We start from the raw sequence: 24,545 nt of genomic DNA on the forward strand, positions 1-24,545 counted from the left end.
TGAAATGAAAAGATAATGGAATTCTTCCACAACCTTTTTGAAGCCCCCTTGTAGCTTACAGAGAGTTACACAGCTGGGAAGGAGCAGAGCTGGCATTTGAACCCAAGTCTTTCCAGCTCTGAAGTGTGTCCTTTTAACCTCTAGTTAACACTTTGAATTGAAACAACAGGACTCACTTATTCTCAGGGCATTCTTGAGAAGCAATGGTGCAATTCTCCCCAGGTTGTTGTTGCTTTTAAGCGCCGTCAAGTCATTGCTGATTCATTGCAACCCTGTATAGGGTTTCCAAGGAGCAGTTGGTGAGTTTGAACCGCCACCTTTGTGGTTCAAATGGACCTTGCAGTCCAGCACATTAACCCACAGTGCCACACCAGGACTCCTGTCCTTAGGATAAGGATTTGAAAATGAGGCACAGATTGGTTATTGCTTTAAAGGTGGCGACATGATAATATTACGTTCCACCGAACTATATCCCCTAGCATCCATTCCTGTCTCTCACTCTCAGTCTAGTTCCGCGTGTACACGCTCAAACCTCCCGGTCTTTGCTGTACCCACTCCCTCCACTAGGGACACTGTTTCTCTCTTCTGTGCATCATGAAACCTGGCAAGACTACCTTCATAGAGACTTCCTGTGCAGAAGAATTCATATCAGAATTCACCACTTCTTTCTGGGCTCAAAATATGTTTATCACCATTAAAGCCAAGGTGAATGGGATATCCACAGACAAGGAATCCAGAGAGCAGGATTTGCTCCTCCTCTGTGCAACAAAGTGTTCCTGGTTACCCCAGCCCCTTCCCTGCCTGGGTCCTCAAATGGGAAGCAGTGGCCACTTCAGAGAAGATGGCACCATCCCACACCCAGCCACGTGGACTGCAGTCCCTCCCTTCCCTGGGTCCATGGCCTTGTTGTTTGGCCCAGGGGACCCACCACTGGACTGTGTACTAGGAGGACCCGTGCATGTGTTGATTGGGTTTGCTGAGTGGCTGGGCTCACAGACAAATCAGCACACAGCTTAATTGTTCTCCCATTTGTTCTGGTGGCTCTCCCACCCATGACCAGGTCTCATGGCGTTTCCACATATAGTCATGAGCCTGGTTATATAGGTGAATGCGACTTAACATCTGTTTCAAGAACGTCTGGCTACATATACGCCCATGGTCCCATAAAGGAAAGCAGCAATCCTTTTTGTCTACTATTTCCCTCTAATCGTTTTAAAGACCCCAATCCCAGATTCTCGCAGCACTGGACAACCAGGAAGAAGGGAGTTACAGGCAGGAGGGGAGAGGACATGGCTCTGGGCATGGGCTCTCTGGGCTTTGTCCAGTGGGTAGATGGGAATTGGGGTCTGCAGGGACTGGCTGCTCCTACTGCTCTGGTGGGAGGAACAGTGGGAGCTCCACTTTCTCCTTATTTGCTTTCTCTGACTTTGCTTCCACCGTGGCCCTCTCAGCCTCGGCTGCCCCTCCCTCAGTTTGAGAAGGGGACTTTTCAAGTGAATCCTCCTCGCTGGGGTCTCTGGATAAACTAATGGAGACACACAAAACTCTTTATTTTTTCTCTCTGGGTCCTGCAGATTCTCTGCAACATCTTTTAAGGTATGGGTTTTTGCCAAAATTTCTGGAATATAGAAAAATCCTGTTATCATTTGCTTTTCCACATGCTTTTATTGTTGTTGTTATTAAGTGCCGTTGAGTAGGTTCCGACCCATAGCAACCCTGTATAGGGTTTCCTAGGAGTGGCTGGTGAACTTGAACTGCTGACTTTGCAGTCCAGTGTATTAACCCACAGCGCCACACCAGGACTCCATGCTTTTATTAAGCCCTCATAGTTTCCTTGTGGGGAAGAATTTTGCTCATATCTACTTGATATGTTGGAAAACTGAGGTTCAGAGACAGTAACAGACAAGCAGTGGGACAAATAAAACTCAAACTCAGCCACACAGACTCCAAAGTCTGTGTCCCTCATGCCACACTGTCCCTTGCCACCTCTGTGGAAAGAAACAAAGCCTGGGATGCCCTAAACCAATCTACTCCTAATTCATGGCGACCCCATTTTTGTGTCAGAGCAGAACTGTGCTCCATAGGGCTTTCAAGGGCTGAATTTTCAAAAGTAGCTTGGCAGGTCTTTCTTCCAAGGCACTTCTGAGTGGCCTTCTCATTAGCAATTAAGCATATTAGCAGTTTGTACCACCCAGGTCTCCTGGTGTACACTGGGCACCAGCAGATGCATTAATGTGCATTGTCTGAGGGAGTGGGAGATGAACCTGGACAGGGCCTGACCTGGCAGGGAGGTGAGACCTGGGCAGATGGAGGCCCCATCAATGGCCTGTCCCTGCATTGGCTGGGGCCAGGGACCCCCTGCCACTGCTGCTTCTGCCACTGCCTTGCTTGGTTCTGGCAGCCAGCTCCTTGGCTGTGTTTTGGGGACAGAGTTGGCGTATCTCCAGAGTTGGATGGGCTCATCTAGAAATGACATTGCGTCTTGGCAGGCAAAGCCACCTGGAAAAGAAACTCTCCTTTTGGCCTGTCTCGGGGAGTAGAGGCAAATGGCAGGAAGATGGGCAGGGCCAGGCTGAGTCCACTCTTCTGAGCTGTGGCCCGGGCCTGGGTCTAGTGCTGACTCCTGAGGCCAGAGTTCTAAGCAATGTCTCCCCCTCCAGAAGGGGTGCAGTCTCCTCCATCTCCAAACCTAACTTGCCCATGGCTCTATCTGTGTCTCTGAATTCGTCTGGATGTCCTGTCTTGAGACTCAGACTCCTGTTTCCTCTACCCCCCAGGTCACCAGTCAGGAAACTCTGGATGTCTCCCAAAGCTCCCCGCCACCCTGGCAAAGGCCTTACCATCTTCCCCAGGGCTATTCTGGGAATAGGAGCCCTGGCAGCACTGTAGGATAAGCACTGGATTGCTAATAATTGCAAAGTCAGCAGATCAAACTTACCAGCTGCTACACAGGAGAAAGATGAGGCTTTCTATTCTTGTCAAGATTTACAGTCTTGGAAACTCTATATAGAGTCTCTATGAGTTGGCATTGACTCAATGGCTGGGGCTTTTGGTTCTGGGAACAAGAAGCTCTTGTGGTGCAGTGACTTAAGTACTGGGCTGCTAGCCGAAAGGTTGGCAGTTTGCGCCCACCAGCAGCTCTGGGGGAGGAAGATGAAGCAGGCTATTTGGTGAAGATTTATAGGTTGGGAAACCTGAGTGGTTCTCTCTATCCTAAAGGGTCACCATGAGTTGGAATCAACTCAATGGCCGTGGGTTTTGTCTTGGTTTTTGGTTCAGGGTGTCACCTTCCTGGTCTATACTTTCCTAATCACCCATCACAGTCTGCTGTCTTTACATGGCCAGAGTGAGCTTTCTGACTCTTTGGATCTTCCTGCTCAAAAGCCTTGCAGGGCTCCCTGGTGCCTCTGGAACCAAATCCTAGTCTTCATCCTGGCATTCAGAGCCCCTCATGATCTGCCCTGACAACCTTAATAGCCTTATCCCTTCACTGTAGTCCAGCCATACAGGGCTTCTTTGGATGCCTAGGGCAAGCCCTGTGCTTCCTACGCCTGACTCTTCCTCTCCTCACTCTGGGCCTTTAAGGGCCAGTTCAAACACTGTCTTCTCCATGGAGCCTTCTCTGATGCTCTTAGTCCTTGCTTTTGTTGTTAAGTGCTGTCAAGATGGTTGACTCATAGTGACCCTGTATAGAGTTTCCAAGGAGAAGCTGGTGAGTTCGAACTGCAGACCATGTGGTTCAAACTGACCTTTAGGTCGAATGCTTATCCTATGGCACCATACCCCGATTCCTGCCATCAAGTCTGTCTCTGACTTGTGGTGACCCCATGCACAATGGAACGAAACACTACCTGATTGTGTTGCTGTGATCTATAGGGTTCTCATTGGCTAAGTTTTGAAAGTAGATTTGCAGATCTTTCTTCATGGTCTGTTTTAGTCTAGAAGCTTTGCTGAAAGCGGTTCAGCATCATGGCAACACATAGACTTCTACCAAGAGATGGGTGGTGGCTGAGTGCATGAAGTCCATTGGTGGGAATCAAACCCAGGTCTCCTGCCTGGAAGGCAACAATTCTACCACTGAGCTATCATTGCCCCACTTGTCTTCCTTGTTGTTGTTGTTGTTGTTAGTGCCATCAAATCTATTCCGACTCATAGTGACCCTGTATAGGGTTTCCGAGGGGCTACTGGTGAGCTTAAACCACTGAGCCTGTGGTTCAAACCAACCTTGCAGTCCTGTGCATTAAGCCATAATGCCACACCAGGACTCTGTCTTTCTTGGGGCATGGTTATTTATGCTGACTTTTCTCTCAGCCCAGTCTGGGAGCTTTAGCAGTACCCTGGTCTAGTTCCATGTTTCTCTCAACACTCCAGCCCTCAGTGCGCCGTCGAGCATATGGGGAGTAGAGGTGGTCAGTGTTTGCTGAGTGAATGATTAAGTAATGAGCATATGTTTATATATTCAAAGAATATTCATTGAGGGCTTATTCAGGGGAATGCTAATTTGAATGCTGAAGATTTAAGCAGTGAATGAAGTTGACCAAAATAGCTCTGTCACTAATGAAACTTGTATTCCAATGAAGGGCAATAGACTACCAACAAGACACATAAGTTAAAATTCATAACATTTCAGATAATAATAAATGCCTAGGAGAAACATAAAGGCATGAAAGAAAATAGGGAGTGTGTGTTTGTGTGTGTTGATGGGTCTGGGAAACTGCAGTTTTATGTATGTAGTGTAGGATAAAGCACTGGACAACAGGGTTGGTTTGAACTACAAGGTCGGTGGTTCAAACTCACCAGTCGCTCCTTGAAAACCCTATAGAGGGTCGCTATGAGTCAGAGCTGACTCGACAGTACTTAACAACAATGATGACAAGTGTGATCAGAGAGGCCTTACTGAGAATGTGATTTTGAGTGAAAGTCTACAGTAGGTGAAGGAGAGAACCATGTAGACATTGGAGGAACAGTGTTCTAGGCAGAGGGAATAGCAATTGTAAAAGCTCTGAGGCATGAACATATCTGGTAGATTTGAGGAACAGCAAGGAGGCCAATGTAGGTGTGGAGAGCATGAAAGCAGAGAGAGAGATGAAGGCAGGGAGGTAAGGGGGGACACATCACTTAGGACCTTCTGGGCATCAGGAGGACTTGGACTTTAACTGAGGGTGAGATGGGGCTTTGTGCAGAGGAGGAGTGGGAGATCTGGGTTGAGTTTTCTGCATCTGTTGAGATGATCTTACGGTTTTATCTTCATTGCCATATGTATGTATTACAGGAGTGCTGGTGGGCTGCTAACCAAAAGATCAGCTGCTTCATAGGAGGAAGAAGAGGCAGTCTGCTTGTGTAAAGATTTACAGCCTCAAAACCCTTTGGAGAAGTTCTCTGTCCTGTAGGGGCTCTATGAGTCAGAATTTACTCAAAGCCAGTCATTTGTTTGAAGAGTGTTTTACATTAATTGATATGTGTTTGCTGAACTAACCTTGCATTCTGGGACAAATACCCCTAGGTCATGGTGAGTAACTCTTTTCATGGGTTGTTGGATTTGGTTTGCTCCTATTTGTTGAGGTTCTGTATCTAAATTCATAAAGGCTATTGGTTTGTAGTTTTCTTTCCGATACTAAAACCAGACAAAGTGGCATTTTTGTCAGGTTTTGGTATCAGGGTAGTAGCCTCATAGAATGAGTTAGGAAGCATTTCTTTTTTTCTGTTTTTTAGAAAAGTTTGTGAAGGAATGGTGCTTCCTTCACATTCCTTATTTAAACATTTGGTCGAATTCACCACTGAAGCCATCTGGTCCTGGGATGTTCTTTGTGAGAAGTGTTTTGATGATTAATTCAATCTCTTTGTTTGTTAAATGTCTATTTGGATATTCTATTTCTCCTTGAGTCAGTTTTGGTTGTTTGTGTGTTTCTAGGAATTTGTAGTAATTCTTCAGAATCCTTTTAATTTCTATAAGGTTGGTAGCAATGTGCCCTCTTTTATTTCTGATTTTAGTCATCTGAATTACCTCTCTCATTTTCTTGGTCAATCTAAGTAAAAATTTGTAAGTTTTGCTGATTTTATTAATGAACCAATGCTTGATTTCATTGACTTTCTTTGATGTTTTTCTATTATTCCTTATGCTTAATAGAATAAGTCTGGCTATATTGCAGAGACTTGGGGGGCAGGAGAAAAAGCAGAGAGAAGAGTTAGGGGGTTACTTCCATAATCCAGTTGAGAGATAATCATGACTTGCACCAGAGTGGAGGTGATGAGAAGTGGTTGGATTGTAGGTGGATTTTGAAGGTTGAACGATCAGAATTCCATGATGTGAGGTGTGTGAGAGAGAAAAATCAAAGGTGAGTTCTAACATACTGACTTGAGCAGCTGGTAAAGGAAATGCTAGTAATTTTTTAAGGGATGATCATCATCTTGGTTTTAGATATTCTGAGTTTGGAGTAGAAGGTTGATATCTGAGGAGAGGTATTGAGTATTATACAGTTTACAAGGGTATGGAGTTCAGGGGACGTGGTAACACCCCTAAGACCTCCATGGGTAGCAGCTGGTTGCAATCCATTGTGAAGGATGTCAGTAAATCTTGGAGAGCTATGAGTCAATATTAGAAAGTGTGTCCAAAGAAAGTGGAGGAATTGGCTTCTGGAGGAAGGAAGAGTTACTTTAGCCCCTTCCTACCTTCACTCTACCCATCCATTCATCTATCCACCCATTCACTGGTCACTTCACTTTCTCAGTTTCCAGGAACCAAAGTCATCCTTCTTGTACTATCTTTGCTGCTGACTTAGCAAGTCCTGATGAAGGAATAAATCCTTAAAGATCTTGGGAAGGACCCATAGGAATGTGGGCATGTGTGTCCAAATGCATGTGTGCTAGTGTGTGTATGCATCTAAATGTGAATGTGCTTGAGTCTGTAAATATAAGGGTGTGTATGTATGCTCAGAGCTTGTGTAACTAGTTAACATGCCACATTCTTGTTTGTTTTTGGAATTAATCAGAGAAATCACTTCACCAATGAAGAACAGCCATGTACCACCACCCAAGGAATGGAGAAAGAGCTATCAATCTGTCAACCATGCTCTTGTCTGGGTCAGGCAATGGGCTCAAGTGTGACAATTGTGAGGATAGTGCAGGACCAGGCAGTATTTCATTCTGTTATGCAAAATGTTCCTATGAATTAAAACCAACTTAGTGGCACCTAACTAATTATATGTGTATTCAGATGTATTCATGGTAATTTGTGTGTATATAATGGTCAACTTTCATCTCTCATACTTCAGATATATTGTCAGGAGGGACTAGTCGCTGGAGAAGGATACCATGTTTGGTAAGGTGGAGAGTCAGAGAAAAAGAGGAAGACCCCCTATGAGATGGATTGGCCAAGTGGCAGCATTGATGGACTCAAGTGTGACAACAGTAGTGAGGTTGGCCCAGGATTGGGCCGTGTTTTGGTCTGCTGTGCATAAGGTTGCTATGGGTCGGTATGGACTCGATGGCACCTAACAACAACAACAGCAACAAAGTGTAAGTGGATCTCTTGGTGTGGCAGTGTAGGATCAACACTGGACTTAGAACCACAAGGTTGGTAGTTCAAACCCACCAGTTGCTCCTTGGCAAGCCTATATAGAGTCACTATGTGTCAGAACCGACTGGACGACACTTAACAACAACAGTGATGTATAAGTGGGCATGTAAATGTATATGAATGCTTCCACGCCTGCTATTGTATGAGTGTGCACAGACACAAGTACCAAGGTACGCAGATAATTGTGTGGATTGTGTGCATACAGTGTGTCTGCAGCTAAGTAGAGTTTTCTTCCCCTGCTTTTCTGATGGTAACTACCTTTCATGGAAAGGATGAGTTCCCGGTGGCATCATGCATCTGCCTTCAAATTTCCTGAAGTAGGGGACAAGTTTTGTTTCATGTCTAATGGAAAAGAGGTTCCAATGCATTCAAAGTCTGGCCTGGGGTCTCCCCTGCCCACTTGCAGGTGTAGAGGGTTCCATTTCTTTCCTCCTTGCAATCCCCTTGGCAGGGGTAGTGGACTTTCTGGCTGTTAATTGGGATCCAGCCATGCACGGCAGGTCTTGGCTGACACCCCCTTCCTTGGCCTTTTTCCCAGAGCTGCTGCCCTTCAGAAGAGAAGGGGTTTGTACTTAGAGGAGAAACTTAGCCTGAGACAGGGGCTCCAGAGAACAAAGCTTCATCATATTGTTGGAGGACATGACTGGACTTAGACAATCCCAACGTGGGTGGGTTTAGTGGTCCTTATGGAGAACTGGGGTTCAAGATGGGGAAGTGGGGATGAAGATGGAGAGCTAGGGGAGGGACGGGGGATGGGAGAGAGCCCACACTGGTGTCTAAAAGACCTGAGCAGTTATTCCCACTTTTTACTCACTTAGCTGTGTGGTCTACCGCAAGAGCTTGACCTCCATGAGCGTCAATTTTCTTATCTACAAAATGGGAGTTCTAACATTTACCTCTTGGTTTTATTGAGGGGATAACTGAACTTTGGTGCCTATTGTAGTTTACTATATAATATATATATATATATATATAAACAGACAAACTATAGTGGTGTCTGGCACTAAAACATTTATTTCAATTTGGGCAAACCTTGGAGGGAATAATTAGTCCCTGTTGAACTTGGCCTTAGATGACTGTCTGGTGGTTGATGCTGGCTATTGACTGAGACCTTAGTAGAGACTGGAACCTACCTATATGTTGCCTTCCTGTGTGGCCTGGACTTTCATACAACATGGTGGCTGGGTTCTAAGGACTAGCCTTCTGAGAAAATGAGTCAGCTGAAGCTGTATTGCCTTTTATGATCTTGTCTTGGAAGTTTCATAGTGATTCTATTGTATTTGCTTCTTCCAAGCAGCCATAAATTCTGGTTCAGATCCAAGGGGAAAGGAAGTGATCTTTTGGTGGGAGTGTCAGTGATATGATAGAATTTGTGGGACCAGGGGATATAAGCAGACACATTGCTATGAGGCAGAACAGGTTATATCCATTATATCTTGCTGTATAACAAATCACTCCAAACTTAGTAGCTTAGAACAATCATGAGTTATTATTTCTTATGATTCTGTGGGTTGGTGGGGTGGTCATCTGCTGGTTTGGCCTGGACTCTCTCAGTGACTCCTTCACTTGGAAGATGGAGTGCCCTAGAATGTTCAAGTTGGCCTCACTCACTTGTCTACCTGTTGACTGGGCTTCCTCAGTTCATCTCCCTTTGGTCTCTCATCTTCCACTGGCTTTTTCTGTATGGTTGTCTCAGGGCAGGTTCTAAGAAAGCAAAAGTAGATACTATGACCTATTAAGCCTTAGTCCAAGAACTTGCACCGCATCACAGACTTATTTTATTGGTCCAAAGCAAGTTGTTAAGGACAGTTCAGGTTCATGGCAGGAGGGGACTCTATAAAGGTGTGAATACTGAGAAAATCATAAAGCCAAATCAGTTGCTAATGTCACATTCATGGTAACCCCAGGTACTTTAGACCCTTAGGGATGTCAGTGACTATTACCTTTTGGAAGATCTATCTTCTGAGGGGCCTCTAGGGGAATTCAAACCACCAATCTGTCATTTAGTAGCTGAGCACTTAACTGTTTGTGCCAGCCAGGGACTTCTGTGAATACTGAGAAGGTATAACCAACTGGGCCATTTTATAACTTATTTACCACACAATTTAACAGAATCACTCTGCTATGCTGAAGATGGAAGGGAGAAGCAAAGTCAGAAACAGGGAGGCCAATTAACCTAACTACCCTGGTCTAAGCCACAAGAGACACGTGTAACTTGGATCAGGGTAGTTAGGGAAGAAGTGTGGAAGATTGGATGTGTTTTGGAAGTTAACTGAACCGGATTCTCTGACACCTTGATTGTGCAGTGTGAGAAAAAGGGAGGAGGAGTTGAAGGTGTTGGCCTCAAGTTTGTTGGCCTGAGCAACTAGCAAAATGGAGTTGCCATTGACTGAGATGAGGGAGACTGAGGGAGAAGCAGGGTTTTAAATTTTTTTAAGAGGTAAAGTCTTGTTGCTAGGTGCCGTCAAGTCAATACTGACTCATAGCTACCCTATGTACAACAGAATGAAACACTGTCCGATCCTTTGTCAATCACAATAGTTGTTAACTTTGAGCCCATTGCTGCTGCCACTGTGCCAATCCATTTCATTGTGGGTCTTTCCTCTTTTTTGCTGACCTTCCACTTTGATGAACATGCTGTCTATCTTCAAGGTCTGGTTCCTCTTGATAACATGTTCGAAGTTTGAAAGACAAAGTCTGACCATCCTGGCTTCTAAGGGAGGCACTCTAGGTATACTTTTTCCAACATAGATTTGTTTCTTCTTCTGACAGTACATGACACTTTTAATATTTCTTCCTTAAGATGTTCTTGATGTCGTCCTACAGATCTTCTGGTCTTCGGTTATTAGTGTCTAATGCATCAAATCTGTTCTTGAGATGATCTATAAATCCAGATGGGATATGGTCAAGGTCATATTTTGGCTCTCGTGGACTTGTTTTCATTTTCTTCAGCTTCAGCCTGAACTTGCCTCTGAGCAATTGATGGTCTGGTCCACTGTCCACCCCAGGTCTTGTTTTGGCTGATGGTATGGAGCTTTCCCACCATTTCTTTCCACACATGTAGTCAATTTGATTTCTGCGTATTCTAACTGATGAGGTCCACATATATAGTAATTTTTATGTTATTTTAAAAAGGCATTTGCAACGAAGGCATTGGTCTTGAAAAATTCTATCACGCAATCTTTAGCATTGTTTCTATCACCAAGGCCATATTTTCCAACTGCTGCCCTTCCTCTTTGTTTCCAATCTTTACATTCCAATTGTCAGTAATTATCAATACATCTTGACTGCATGCTTAATCAATTTCAGACTTGTTGCAGACTGAAGTGGTGGTGGTGGTGGTGGTGGTGTGCCATGGAGTTGGTTCTGACACACAGTGACCCTGCGTAGGGTTTCCAAGGCTGTAAACCTTTACAGGAGTAGAAAGCCTCATCTTTCTACCATGGAATAACCGGTAGTTTTGAACTGCTGACCTTGAGGTTAGCAACCCATCTCGTAACCACTACACTCCCAGAGCTCCTTCAATTTTATCATCACTGGCTTTAGTGTTTGTTGTATTAAATTAATAATAGTTGTATTAACTGTTCTTCCTTGTATGTGTATGGATATTATCTTATCACAGACAGCATTGTATTTCAAGACAGATCTTGAAATGTTCTTTTTGATGAAGAATGTGATGCCATTCCTCTTCAGTTTGTTATTCCCGGCATAGTAAACCATGTGATTATCAGATTCAAAATGGCCAATGCCATTCCATTTCAGCTCACTAATGCCTAGGGTGTTGATGTTAATGCATTCTGTTTTATTTTTGACAACTTCCAATTTTCCTAGATTCATATTTAGTACATTCCATGTTCTGATTATTAATGGATGCTTACAGCTGTTTCACCTTATTTTGAGTTGTGCCCCATCAGCAAATGAAGGTCCTGAAAGCTTTACTACAATTTTGAGGAGGCAACTCATCCCCAGTCATCTTTTGAGTGCCTTCTAACCTAAGGGACTCATTTTCCTGCACTATTATCTGTCAATATTCTGTTGCTTTTCATCATGTTTCAATATTCAATTTTCTGGTGCAGTGTTCTACTGCTATTGCTAAGGTTTTCAGTGACTAAATATTCCAAAGTAGTGTGTCTTTCCTTCTTTCCAGTCTGTCTCAGTTTGAAAGCTCAGTGAAACCCATCTATCATGGGTATTTAAAATACTGGAGGCATAGCTTCCAGAATCACAGCAACATGAAAGCCACCACAGTACGACAGACTGACAGAGGAGTGGTGGAAGGTAGTGGATCAGGAGTTCAGTTTCAGACATGTTAAGTTGGAGATGCTCACTGAACATTTGAGTGAAGGTGTTAAGTGGTAGCTGGATAAATGGGTCTGGAGTTAAGGAGCGAGGTCCAGGCTGACTAATGAAAACCATGAGACTCAATGGGCTCAGTAAGTGAGTGAGTGGAGCTAGAAAAGAAGGCCCAAGGATTGACTTCTGGGTACTGCACACATCCAGGTTCTCAAGGTGTGAGACTTGTATTAGAAGTCAAGAATTGGGGTCAATAGTACACACTATGCACCGTAGCAAATGACCTTGATGTTTTTATTTGGGAGAATTAAAAAACAAAAATAAAGTTGAAAAATATAAAAATAAAGCTAAGTCAGAAAAGCACAAAGGAAACAGGATGGCTCCATATCCCCATTGAGCAGTACTGACTACTCTTCGTGTCTTGGTCTATTTGCTTCTACTTGTAAAATTTGATTGGGTGACTGTCATGCCACATATCTCTCTCTGTATATACAAGGGGGCTTCCTGAAAAAATTCCATTTGTACACATACTTTTTAAGCTCCCTCATATACAAAAATATAGGAAGAAGAAATTCTTCCTTCCCTTCCTCTTTCTCTATCCCTCCCTTCACACCTCCCCCCCACCTTCCTCTCTCCTTCCCTTTATTTTCTCTCTCTCTTTCTTTCTTTTCTAAAGTGTACATGTTGAATGCTTTCCTCAATCTGGACAAGAAAGACCAGTTAATACCACTGGTATTACACACCAACCACTAAAGCCAGTGATGATGAAATTGATGAAGCTTACAAACTTCTTCAGTCTGAAATTGATCAAACATGCAATTGATTGATTGTTGTTGTTATTGTTATGTGCCGTGGAGTCGATTCCGACTCATAGCGACCCTGTACAGGGTTTCCAAGGCTGTAAATCTTTACAGGAGCAGAAAGCCTCATCTTTCTCCCGCAGAACAGCTGGTAGTTTTGAACTGCTGACCTTGCGGTTTGCAGCCCGATTTGTAACCACTACGCTACCAGAGCTCTTATGCAATTGATATGTACTGATAATTACTGGTGATTGAAATGCGAAGGTTGAAAACAAAGAGGAAGGATCAGTATTTGGAAAATATGGCCTTGGTGATGGAAATGATGGTGGAGATCCTGGAGAGCGCATGCAAGACCAATGACTTCATTGTAATTACCTTTTAAAAACAACATAAAAGGTGATTATCCACATGGACCATACCAGATGGAATACACAGGAATAAAACTGACTACATCTGTAGAGAAAATGGTGGAAAAGTTCGATTTCACCAGCCAAAATAAGACCAGGCATTGACTGTGGAACAAATAATCAATTACTTATATGCAAGTTCAGGCTGAAGCTGAAGAAAATGAAAACAAGTTCACGAGAGCCAAAATATGACCTTGAACATCTCCCACCTGAATTTAGAGACCATTTCAAGAACAGATTTGATGTATTAGGCACTAATGACCTACCAGGAGATCTCTAGGATGACATCAAGAACATCATACAGGAAGAAAGCAAAAGGTCATTAAAAAGACAGGAAAGAAAAAAAAAAGACCAAAATGGATGTAAGAAGAGACTCTAAAACTTGGTCTCCAGCATTGAGATGCTAAAGCAAATAGAAGAAATGAGGAAGCAAAAGAGCTGAACAGAACATTTCGAGGGGCAGTTCAAGAAGACAAAGTGAAGTATTATAATGAAATTCGTAAAGATTTAGAAACCAAAAGGGAAAAACACACTCAGTATTTCTCAAGCTGAAAGAACTGAAGAAAGAGTTCAAGTCTCAACTTGCAATATTGAAGGATTCATTGAGTAAAACATTGAACAATACAGAAACATCAAAAGAAGATGGAAGGAAAAAAAAAAAAAAGAAGATGGAAGGTATACACAGATTCACTATATCAAAAATAACACTGTATAAAAAGTAAATGGTTGGGGGAGTAGTTAACTTTACATTCCAGGAACAGAGAACCCTAGGACCACCAAGGGAGAAGAGCACGAGCAGAATGTGGGATCTTTATCCGGAGAAGCAGTGACTCCAGAGATGGAGGCAGAGGTGAGAGCATGGAGAGATAGAGCAACTGAGGACTCTAGACTCATGGAAAGAGAAAGGCTGTGTGCTTGCACCCAGCCCTTTGGTGGTTTAAATGATTATATATTCCTGAGTGTTTTTGTGTACATCCAAAAAACAAAACAAGCAAAAATGGGATAGAAGCAAATACTGTTGAATGATGATGCACGGAAGGGATTGTAATCATTGCAATGCAGTGAAATACAATAATATAAAACCAGTGTTCTCCCATGTAAAATATCACTCAATTCCCAATAAAAACTTAAGAAAAAAAAAAAAAAAGGTTAATGTTCAACCATTTCAAGAAGTAGCATTTGATCAAGAACTGATAATACTGAAGGAAGAAATCCAGGCTGCACTGAAGTTATTGATGAAAAGCAAGGCTCCAGGAACTGATGGAATACAGACTGAAATCTTTCAACAAACTAATGAAGCATTGAAAGCACTTACTCATCTATGTCAAGAAATGTGGAGGACAGCTACCTGGTCAATCAATTGAAAAAGATCCATATTTGTGCCCATTCCAAAGACAGGGACCCAACGGAATGAAGAAATCATCGAACAATAGTATCATCACATGAAAGTAAATTTGCTGAAGATAATTTAAAAATGGCTACAACAGTATATCAACAGGGAACTGTCAGAAACTCAAATCAAATTTAGAACAGGACATGGAAGTAGGGATATCATTGCTGGTATCAGATGGAGCTTGGCTGAAAGCAGAAAATACCAGAAAGGTGTTACTTGTATTCATTGAGAATGCAAAGGCTTTTGACTGTGTGGATAATGACAAGTTATAGATAACATTGTGAAGAATAGGTATTCCAGAACACTTGATTGTGCTCATGAGGAACCGATACACAGACCAAGAGGCAGTTGTTCAAACAGAACGAGAGGACACTAAATGGGTTAAAATCAGAAAAGGTGTGCACCAGGGTTGTATTCTTTCACTATACTATTCAATCTCTATGCTGAGCAAGCCATCTGAGAAGCTGGACTATAGGAAGAATGTGGCGTCAGGATTGAAGGAAGACTCATTAACAACCTGCGATATGCAGATAATACAACCTTGCTTGCTGAAAGCCAAGAGGACTTAAAATATTTACCAATGAGGATCAAAGACCATAGCCTTTAGTATGGATTGCACCTCAATGTAAGGAAAACAAAAATCCTCACCACTGGACCAATACATAACATCATGATAGCTGGAGAAAACATTGAAGTTGTCAAAGACTTCCTTTTGTTTGGATCCACAATGGAAGTAGCAGTGGAAATAAAATGACATATTGCTTTAGATAAATCTGCCAAACAAGACCTCTTTAAAATGTTCAAGAGCAAAGCTTATTTATCAGTTTGAGGACTAAGCAGTACCTGACCCAAGCCATGGAATTTTCAATGTCTCATATGCATGTAAAAGTTGGTCAGTGAATAAGGAAGAGTGTAGAAGAATTGATACATTTGAGATATGGTGTTGGAGAAGAATATTGACTGTACCATGGACTGCCAGAAGAACAAATCTGTGTTGAAAGTATAACCAGAATGCTCCCTAGAAGCCAGGGCGGAAAGACCTCGTCTCTCATACTTCAGACATCTTATCAGGAGAGACCAATTCCTGGAGAAGGACATCATGTTTGGTAAAGTGGAGGATCAGTGGAAAGAGGAAGACCTCCAATGAGATGGACTGGCACAGAGGCAGCAGGAACAGGCTCAAGTGTAGCAGGTGTGAGGATGGCACAGGACCAGGTAATGTTTTGCATAGGTTTGCTACCAGTGGGAACTGACTTAATGGTACCTAGTAGCAACAACCTGGACATGGTTAACTCTACTTAGAGACTGAGCGTTCTTTTCCTTCCTCTTTTTCTCCCTCCCTTATTTCCTCTGCTCCTCCTTTTTTCTTCTAATACTGAGTGTGTACAATGTACACAAGGAGCTCTGGTAGTAGTGTAGTGTATGAGTTGAGCTACTAGCCTCAAGGTCAGCAGTTCGAAACTACCAGCCATTCCTTGATAGAAAGAGGAGGCTTTCTGTTCTAGTAAAGATTTACAGAAACCCTGTGCAGGGTTTCCCACTACACGTCGGAACTGACTCCACGGCACCTCACCATCGTGTACAGGCTGAATGGTTTCCCCTGGCCTGGGATCTTCTCAGAGATTGAATTCTCTTTGATACAGTCTGAGTGACTCCTGGTTTCTGACTCTCCTTCAGCCTTCTCTGTGACCATCCTCTTCTCCAAAGGGCCAGCCCTAGGAGAGGAGTGCCTCAGGTTCCGCAGACTTTTCTGTCACCTGAGGGGATTGCAAGACTCAGAGGAGGCAGCCGGAGTCTTTGTTAGAACACCTGGCTCTGTTCTCTATTTTAGGCTTTAGACAAATGCTCTATAACATGGTTCATTTTGCTTAATTACTGGGTGCATCCCCGTCTTGGGATGGGGGGTACCCTCAGGCCTTGATGGAGTCCGTGACTAGAGCCTTTGTTCACTTTCTCCATGTTTACCGCTTTTTCCCAGCAGCTTTTAAATGCGAGAACTAAGGACACCCACTCAATTGATTTTCCTCTGGATGTGGGGTTTGGGGAGTGGCTTTGGAGTAGGTACTCTCTACTCTGAATTGTTTGCCTTTTTCCTAGGCTGTTAATATTTAATGTTTATTTCATTTGGTTTTGTTATATTCTTTGGTTAAAAACAAAACCACTTTTTTCTGACTGATACTGTTTGTTTGCTTTTGGGGGCAAGAAAAGTCTTTGATACAATTTCAATCCTCTATCTTTATACAGAAGTGGCCCCAGATGATCTTGAAGGTCCCTCCCCGCCCAGACTTGATCATAATTCTGAGCTTCCTCTTTGTTGGAGAAGAGAGGTGGTCACCACCACACTGAGCAGAGCCAGCGGTCACCACAGCAGACCACCCTTGAGGGCTTCTAAGCAAGGCTGGGGACGGAGCCCAGTGCCTGCCAGGTCTGGTGCTCACAGGGAGCATTGTGGGTGGTGGGCAGGAAACAGCCAGGATGTGTGTTCAACATCATTGCAGCCTAGGGTCAGTCATGGACCGGGATGCCTGTGGGTCTCCCTTCTGATCCTTGGGGTGGCTTAAACAACTGGACTGTGCAGTTGTTTCACCTCTGGGGAGAAGGCCTTCTTGGATAAGCCCCTTTTCTCTTGCTTCTTGGGCTGGGTGGCACATATGGTTAAAAGTGGTCAACCATTATGCAAAAGGTTGGTGGTTCGAGCCTATCCAGAGGCTTTTTGGAAATCTGCTTCCAAAAGGTCTCTGTCTTGAAAACCCTATGAAACGTGTCTACTGTGCACATATGGGGTTGCCATTAGTTGAAATCCACTTGACACAATGATCAACAACAACAACCAGGGGTTGACTCAGGGCGGCGGAGAGAGGTCCCACTGCTCTTCCTCTGAAGGCCTACCTGCCTGCCTGCCTGCCAGAATCTAGCAGGTGGCCCTTCTTGAATGAGCAGCGCAGCCCCCAGGAGAGTCTGTAATCCTGAATTCTCCAGAGAGTATTACAGAGCTTTGCTCCCGTCACCACCTCCCCACCTGCCCACCTTCCAGGTCGCTGGGTGGCTGTCAGCCCCTGGAAATCATGCAGTGCCCTTGTGCTCCGATGCCAGTCCCTGCAATTACAGGTTGGCAGGCTCAGGGGCGAAGTGTGCCAGCTGGCATGGCAGCTTGCTGGTGGCCAGGCCTGAGTCTTGATGGCTCAGCCGCTCTGGACAAGAACTTGATCCATGAATGGGGCTGATCAGGTCTCAGCGCTGCCTCAGTACCATAACCTCATGGGAGATGTTTTCCTCTCCCTTCCTGGATGGGGTCAATGGTCCATTTTTGCAATTTGGAGATCAGTCACTGCCCTTTGGAAGGCTGTGCTGGACCTAGGTAAAGATGCTTAGTAAAGTCTCTTTCTCCGCCCAACAAGGGCTGACCCTTCCTGGGAGCTGGTGCTCTATCTTCCCATCCCTGCTCCTTCTCCCTACCTTTCTGTATGTGCAGGTGCATGTGAGAAGAGACATGCATACAGATGCTAAGGTAAGATGTGTGCATGCACATGTTGGTGCATGTACGATGTATGCACACATATGTGTGCTTGTGTGTGTTTAAGTGCATATTGTGAGACCAAAGCACACATGTGTACATGCTAGCCTGTTATTCAGCAAGTGCACACCAGGAAGCCCTGTGTTTTGTCTGATTTATGCCCTACCATATACATTATCATATTTTACATATCACCCCCCTTACCTGCACATGGAGTCCCTGGGTGGTATAAACAGCTCAGCTACTCACAGACAATTGGAGGTTCGAATCTACTCACAGGTTCCTCAGAAGAAAGGTATGGCGATCTACTTCTAAAACTCAGTCATTGAAAAAAATCCTACTCTGACACATATGGGGGTGACATGAATCAGAGACAAATTGCCAACGAGTGGTTCTGTTTTTTTACCTGCGTATATAAGTGATGGGGTCCCGGTGTGGCGCTGTGGGTTAATGCACCAGACTGCAAAGTCATTTGAACTGCAAGGTCAGCAGTTCAAGCTCACCAGCTGCTCCTTGGAAACCTTATACAGGGGCGCTGTGGGTTGGAATCTACTCAATGGCACTTAACAACAACAAATGTGAGTGAGTACGCACTTTTGTGAGGACTTGAGATGCAAGAGTTCGTGTGTGTGTGTGTGTGTGTGTGTCCCAGGCTGAGTGTCCAGGTATGTCTGTGCATGTGTGTACATGTGAGGTCTTGAGTATCTGTATCTGTGCACGTTTGTGCGATCACACAGGTAGGTGAATGTGTGTGCATGAGGGACAGTTTGTGTATGTGTGTGCATGAGGGACAGTTTGTGTATGTGTGTGCATGAGGGACAGTTTGTGTATGTGTGTGCATGCACGTGTCTCTGGCTAGGGATGTTCATTGTTACTGCCCCATTCCAAGCAGGAATTCTCCTGCAGGTGAGGTGGAGGAGGCTCCACATATATCAGGTTCCAGGCAGCTTTCCCAGGCCCGGCCACCCAGGAGGGACGATGTCAGTATGCAGGGGAGCATGGCCAGACTCTGAGGAGACAAGGCCAGAGTCGGAGTTCCAGGTCAGAAGTCCCCTCAGGGGCTGGTTTGGGGAGGAATAGTGGCGCCTGGGAAAATGGTGGGGAGGGGAGAAAGGATGAGGCCTGCACCAGGCCTGAGGAACATCAGGATAAAGAATGCACAGGAGTCAGTGGTCTGAGGGGGAGTGAGGGTGGGGTCCCTGGCTTCTGGCCTGGGTGAAGGCTACTTCCCATCCCTGAAGTGGGAATCAGAGAGGAAACGGCTTTGACAGCTCGCTGGTGGCCAGTTGTGACAGGGGTCTGCGTCTTGGCTGGCTCAGTCACTTTGGGTGAGGAGATGATTCCTGATGGGGCTAACTCAAGGAGAGAATTTGTTTGGGGACCTGGGCATTGAGACACTCCTGTGGCCCCCCAGAAGAGGGTGTACAGGAAGCGCTTGGGACTGCAGGGCTGAGACCACCACAGGAATGTTTTGAACCTCCCCAAAAATAAAGCAACACAATGTAACACCATTGCCATTGAGTTGATTCTGACTCATGGTGACCCCACGTGTGCAGAGTAGAACTGCTTCATAGGGGTTTTCAAGGCTGGGACCTTCCAAGTAATCACCAGGTCTTTCTTCCAAGGGCCTCTGGGTGGTTTCAAGCCCACAAACTCTGGGTTACTATTCAAGGCTTAACCATTTATACCACCCAGGCACTCCTTCATTTTGGGTAAGTCAGTTAAATTCTTCAAGTTGACTTTATTTCAAACCATGTGAACCCATGTCTGAATTAACCACGGAAACCATTGACGTCTACAACCTAATTTATACCTGGCCCATGAGATGGAATAACCAGCTTTAGAAGCACCCACTGGCAGTTGGAGCACATAGACCACCTCGTCACTGTACTATCAGGAAAACCAAGGCCCAGAGGGCAGCGCCTCTGTCCAGGTGGGGCTGAGGCCATCCACCCTGGAACGCTCTTGGAGAACCCCTCCTTGGAGAGCCAAGGAGACCTAGGAGACTGCCTCAGGAGACTCTATAATTATGGGATTAGGAGGCAGCCTCTCCCCAGCCTGGCCCTTCGCCCCTCAAAGCTGCTTGGTGGAGACAGGAGTTGGCGGCGCTGCGCCGGTTTCCAGGTGTGTCTGAGGAAACCTGGCATCCGCGGGCGGCTCCTTCAGCCTGAAAGGCCCCATTGTGGCTGCAGCCTCCCTCCATCAGCTCTATTTTGGGGTCGGGACCCACCCTGCTCCAGCTGGAGGAAGGAAAAGGTGTATTTCAGTATGTCCTGTGGGTGTGTGTGTGGGGCAGGGGGAGACAAAAGGGTAGGTGGCAACATAAGCAGTGTTGGCTGGACCTGGACGGTGTGGACAAACAGGAATGTCATCCTGGAGTTAGTTCCAGGTGGAGGTGGCAGACAAGTCAGAGGGGAGGGTGCTGTGGACGAGCTTTCATGTGGCCCCAGGAGGATTCTTGGCTGACCCTGACATGCTGGAATGTGGGTCTGCGGCCTGCCTGGCGTTCTGCCTGAAACCTGCAGCCAGGACTTCCTGATTCCCATCCCTGGTGGGGGGCTAGCTCTGTGCCCCAAACAGAGATCAGTCTGCCCTCCAGCTTTTCTTTCTGCTAGGCCTGTTCTGCCAATGCTCTGCCCCACTGGGCCTTTTTGCCCGCACACTCCCACTGGTCTGGTAGGTGCATTCTAATCTGCTGGCATCAGCCTGACCTGGTCTTGCTGCTCTCCTTGGTCGGTCCCAACCCTGTCGACCCTTCAGAACTCTGTTAACTGCCATCTCCGTCACTCTCCCAGGCTTTCCCCTGATTCCCCTCAGCGGCCTTGCCAGAGCTCCTCTACCCAACATCCCTACCTGGTACAGGGCCAGCCATAGGGGTGAGGGGCTCACTAGGAGGTGACTAGATATGTGGGCCCTTGGGCCTGAGAAATCATGGCGTCTTCCTATGGAGTGGGCTAAGGGAGTGGGCATATTCAGTGTGTAGTAGGGGTTCTGGCAGTGGTCATTCAGCCGCTGTGCTCTGGGTGCTCTCGGGCCTGGAGCCTGGGCTGCCTAGCTACAGACCCGTGACTTCTGGGATGACTAATTCCACTTCGGCAGTAAGCTCTTGGAAGCTCTGAAAAATGAGATTTCCCTCCTCTTGCTTCTTCTTGTTACTTCATTAAACTCCTCTTGAGTGAAGGGAATGAGGATTGTCCTAATCTCTTGGCACAAGGTGGGGTTGAGGGGTCAGGGAGCTGAGTGAGATGGGCCAGCAGTCACCAGTGAACAGTGGGAGCAAGCCCAGGTGGGCATATGAGGCAGTGCCCAGGGCCCGGGCTTAGTGCTGGAAGGCTTGTGCTTCAGTCTCGCTTTGTCCTGGCCTTGTCTGTGTAATGTGTGTTTCAGGCTCTACTCCCCTCCTGCTGTTCTGTAAGATTGCTTGTAGGCCTGCGGGAGATGCTCTGGGTGGGGTCTTGAGTCAAGCAGGCTATCCGGCACCCAGTAGATAGATTAACAGAAGAAGGGTGGGCAAGCTCTGAGCCTTTATTTTTAGAGTCTGTTTCTCCATCTTTTAATGGGGTATATCTGGGTGCTCTGGTAGCGTAGTGATTAAGAATCCAGCTGTGATCCGCAAGGTCAGCAGTTCGAAACTACCAGCTGTTCTGCGGGAGAAAGATGAGGTGTTTTGCTCCCGTAAAGATTTACAGCCTCAGAAACCGTGTACAGGGTCACTATAAGTCGGAATCGACTCCACAGCACACAACAACAAATCTGGGTGCTCTGGTTCCCTCCTATGGGTGATTCTGTAGACAGCCTGCTTCATTAGGAAGAGCGTTGTTCTCAGACCCAGGTCTGGCCTAGATGAGGATGTCTACCTGCCTGTAAGGCCGCTAGAAGTGGATAAACAATCCCAGACCTCACCCACTCCAGTATGCCTTGAGGGTGCCTGACTCTCGGGAGCCTCAGCTACCTCTCTCCACAGATGGGAAGAGACCCCAAGCAGCAGGCAGTGCTTGAGAGCTGGTGACTGAGATCTGAGAGCCTCACCCAGGCCACCTTTTGTCTACAGGTGTTCCTGGCCCTTGGGGAGCTGCTGCTATCCTGCAATTGGGCAGTGGTTGCTGACATCTTGCTGGTAAGTGTGGGCATTGGGATGGGGATTGGTCCTATCCACCTCAGGGCTGGATGTCTGCTTTTGAGCTGCTGGGGGCAGCAAGGGGTTCCAAACACTGCAGGGTAGGAAACCGAGGTCACCGAGTGGTTAGTTACCTTGGACCATGACTCAAATAACATTTCCTCTGACTGTTGCCCCCACTTTGCAGAGAGCGCATGTGCCTGGACCAAGTTCACAGTGTGCCAAGCACTGAGGCAGGACTGGAGTTTGGGCTTTTTGACTTCAGGGCCCCTTTTCAGCAAACCTCCATTCTGGGGTACGTGGACATGGGAATGCAGGACTTCAGGGCTGCAACTGTTGAGTCCAGGCGGGTCCAGGCTGCCCCAGGTCCCAGGTCCCAAGCTGCAATGCAGGGAGGCTGGCCCAAGTAGGAGTAATTGTTCAGACACTGTTCTGACCACATGGCTTTGCTAAGTCCAGAGTTCAGTCTAGTACCTTCCTGAGCCTCACTTTCTTCCCTGTCTCTTGTGGGAAATACACAAGAAAGGACTTTGAAGTAGGGCTTCAACTGGTTCTTCCTGGTTCAGTCATGGATGACACTACGAAACCAGGATGGACCCAAATATGTAAAGTATGGGTACATCAAAATGATAACTGATGGGAAACATTATAGGTCAATGTCCTGCTAGAAACTTAATTTCTTTCTTAGAAAATAAGAGCAGTATGTACATCGCATAGCAACCAAATCTCTTGACTGGTAGAGTCAGAAATGACAGTGCCAGGCTCAAAACTGGCAGTCAACTGTGTTACCTTGAATGTGTGCTGTTCTCCCCAGTCTTGGCAGCAATCCGATCTCCCACGCTGGGCTCCTGAAGGGACTTGTTATACTTCCGAGGCTTTGACCCATAATTTTCTCTGTAACGGTACACCCAAATTTTATAAATTCAGGACTGTTCTGATTTTGTTGTGTCAGCCATGACTGAACTAGGTCCACCCTGTTTGAACACGATGAAAGGCTGTGTCCTTGTGTATGACACAGGACCTCAGACCTAGGAACACTTCAAGACCCTCCTCCTGCCTCTTTGTGGAAGGTGCTGCCATAGTCCAGTGCTGGGTACGTGGGAACCAGAACAGACTGACAGTTGGCTGGTAGCTGCCCTGAGGGTGGTCCAGTGTAGGGTCATGAAGCTGGGCTCAGGAAACCTGCAGTCCTGGTTCTGCAGGTCATTAGGTGTGTGATCTTAGGCAAGTCACTTTATGTCTCTGAGCCTCAGTTGTCCAATGTGGAAAATGGGGATGATAATTGTACCTACCTCATGACTGTTAGGTGGTTAGAATGAAATTATGGATATGAAGCGTTTGCCCAGTGCCCATTACAGAGAAGGTCTTCTGCAGATAATGGGTTGAGATTCTGACAGCAAATCAAGGTCTCCATTGTTTCATTTTCTGTCACTCAAAGGGAATCCCTGAATGGTACAAATGATTCACATGCTAGGCTGCCAACTGAAAGGTTAGAGGTGCCTCTGAAGAAAGACCTGGTAATCTACTTCCCCCAAAAATCAGTCAATGAAAACTGATTTTACTCTGACACGGCTATGACAGCAACTGGTACTACCCCCAAAAGAAAGCCTGGTGTCTTAGAATCCAAGTAGGAAGTGTTTTGGGGGATTTGTTGTCATTTAACTAGTCAACAAGGTCTGCTTGAGTCCTGATGTTGATGGGAGGCTCACTCACTACCCCTTCCCTGAGCAGTTCTCATGATCCTCTCCCCCTGGTGCCGGTTCAAGCAAGTGTGGACGGGATTCATTGCCTGTGGCTTCTGGGTGGAACCCTTCTCTGTCCCTCCTTCCAGACAGCAGGCTCTGACTCCAGCCAAACTCAGCCACAGACCCGCTGTGTGACCTTGGGCCTCAGTTTCCTTGTCTATAAAAAGGGATGATCAGAGCCTGCCTGGCAGGGTGAAGGAGCCCGCGTGTGGGAAAGCCTTCGGTTACCGGGGAACAAGCCGGCAAGCTTTGTGTGGTTGTCCATCTCCATGTTATTTGTTTATTTTGTGGACAGTTGCATTTATTAAGGTGTCAGGGTAGAGTAAGCAATGAGCTCTGCTAGTGGGGTTAACAAGTAAAACTTTTAAATTACCACCTGGTGTTGGGTGCCATGTAGTTGATAGTGATCTCATGTGCCTGCTTGTGGTATGGTGCTGTGGGATCAACACTGGACTTCAAACCACTAGCTGCTCCTTGGAAACCCTATACAGGGTCGCTGTGAGTTGGAACTGACTTGACAACACTCAACAACAACAATGACAAACATGTGCCTACTGGTTGTGGTCAAGTTGATTCCAGTATTTACTGACCCCATGTAACAGAGTCAACTTGCCCCATAGGATTCTCTCAGCTGTAATCTTTACAAGAACGGATAGCCAGGTCTTTCTTCCACCTCACCACTTTCAAACTCTCCTTTCTC

At 45.8% G+C, this 24,545-nt stretch overlaps 1 protein-coding gene across 1 annotated transcript in view; it reads left to right on the plus strand.

Moving 5' to 3' along the window:
* SPNS3 (spinster homolog 3 (Drosophila)) overlaps positions 1–24,545 on the plus strand; it is a 70,985-nt gene that overhangs the window by 33,790 nt on the left and 12,650 nt on the right. Inside the window, exon 9 of the mRNA XM_006863475.1 lies at positions 22,035–22,100. Within this exon, the coding sequence (XP_006863537.1) occupies positions 22,035–22,100 (66 nt within the window). The remainder of the gene's footprint in view (positions 1–22,034; positions 22,101–24,545) is intronic.

The sequence above is a fragment of the Chrysochloris asiatica genome, unplaced genomic scaffold (assembly GCF_000296735.1).
Source record: "Chrysochloris asiatica unplaced genomic scaffold, ChrAsi1.0 scaffold00054, whole genome shotgun sequence".
In the NCBI taxonomy this organism is placed as follows: Eukaryota; Metazoa; Chordata; class Mammalia; order Afrosoricida; family Chrysochloridae; genus Chrysochloris; species Chrysochloris asiatica.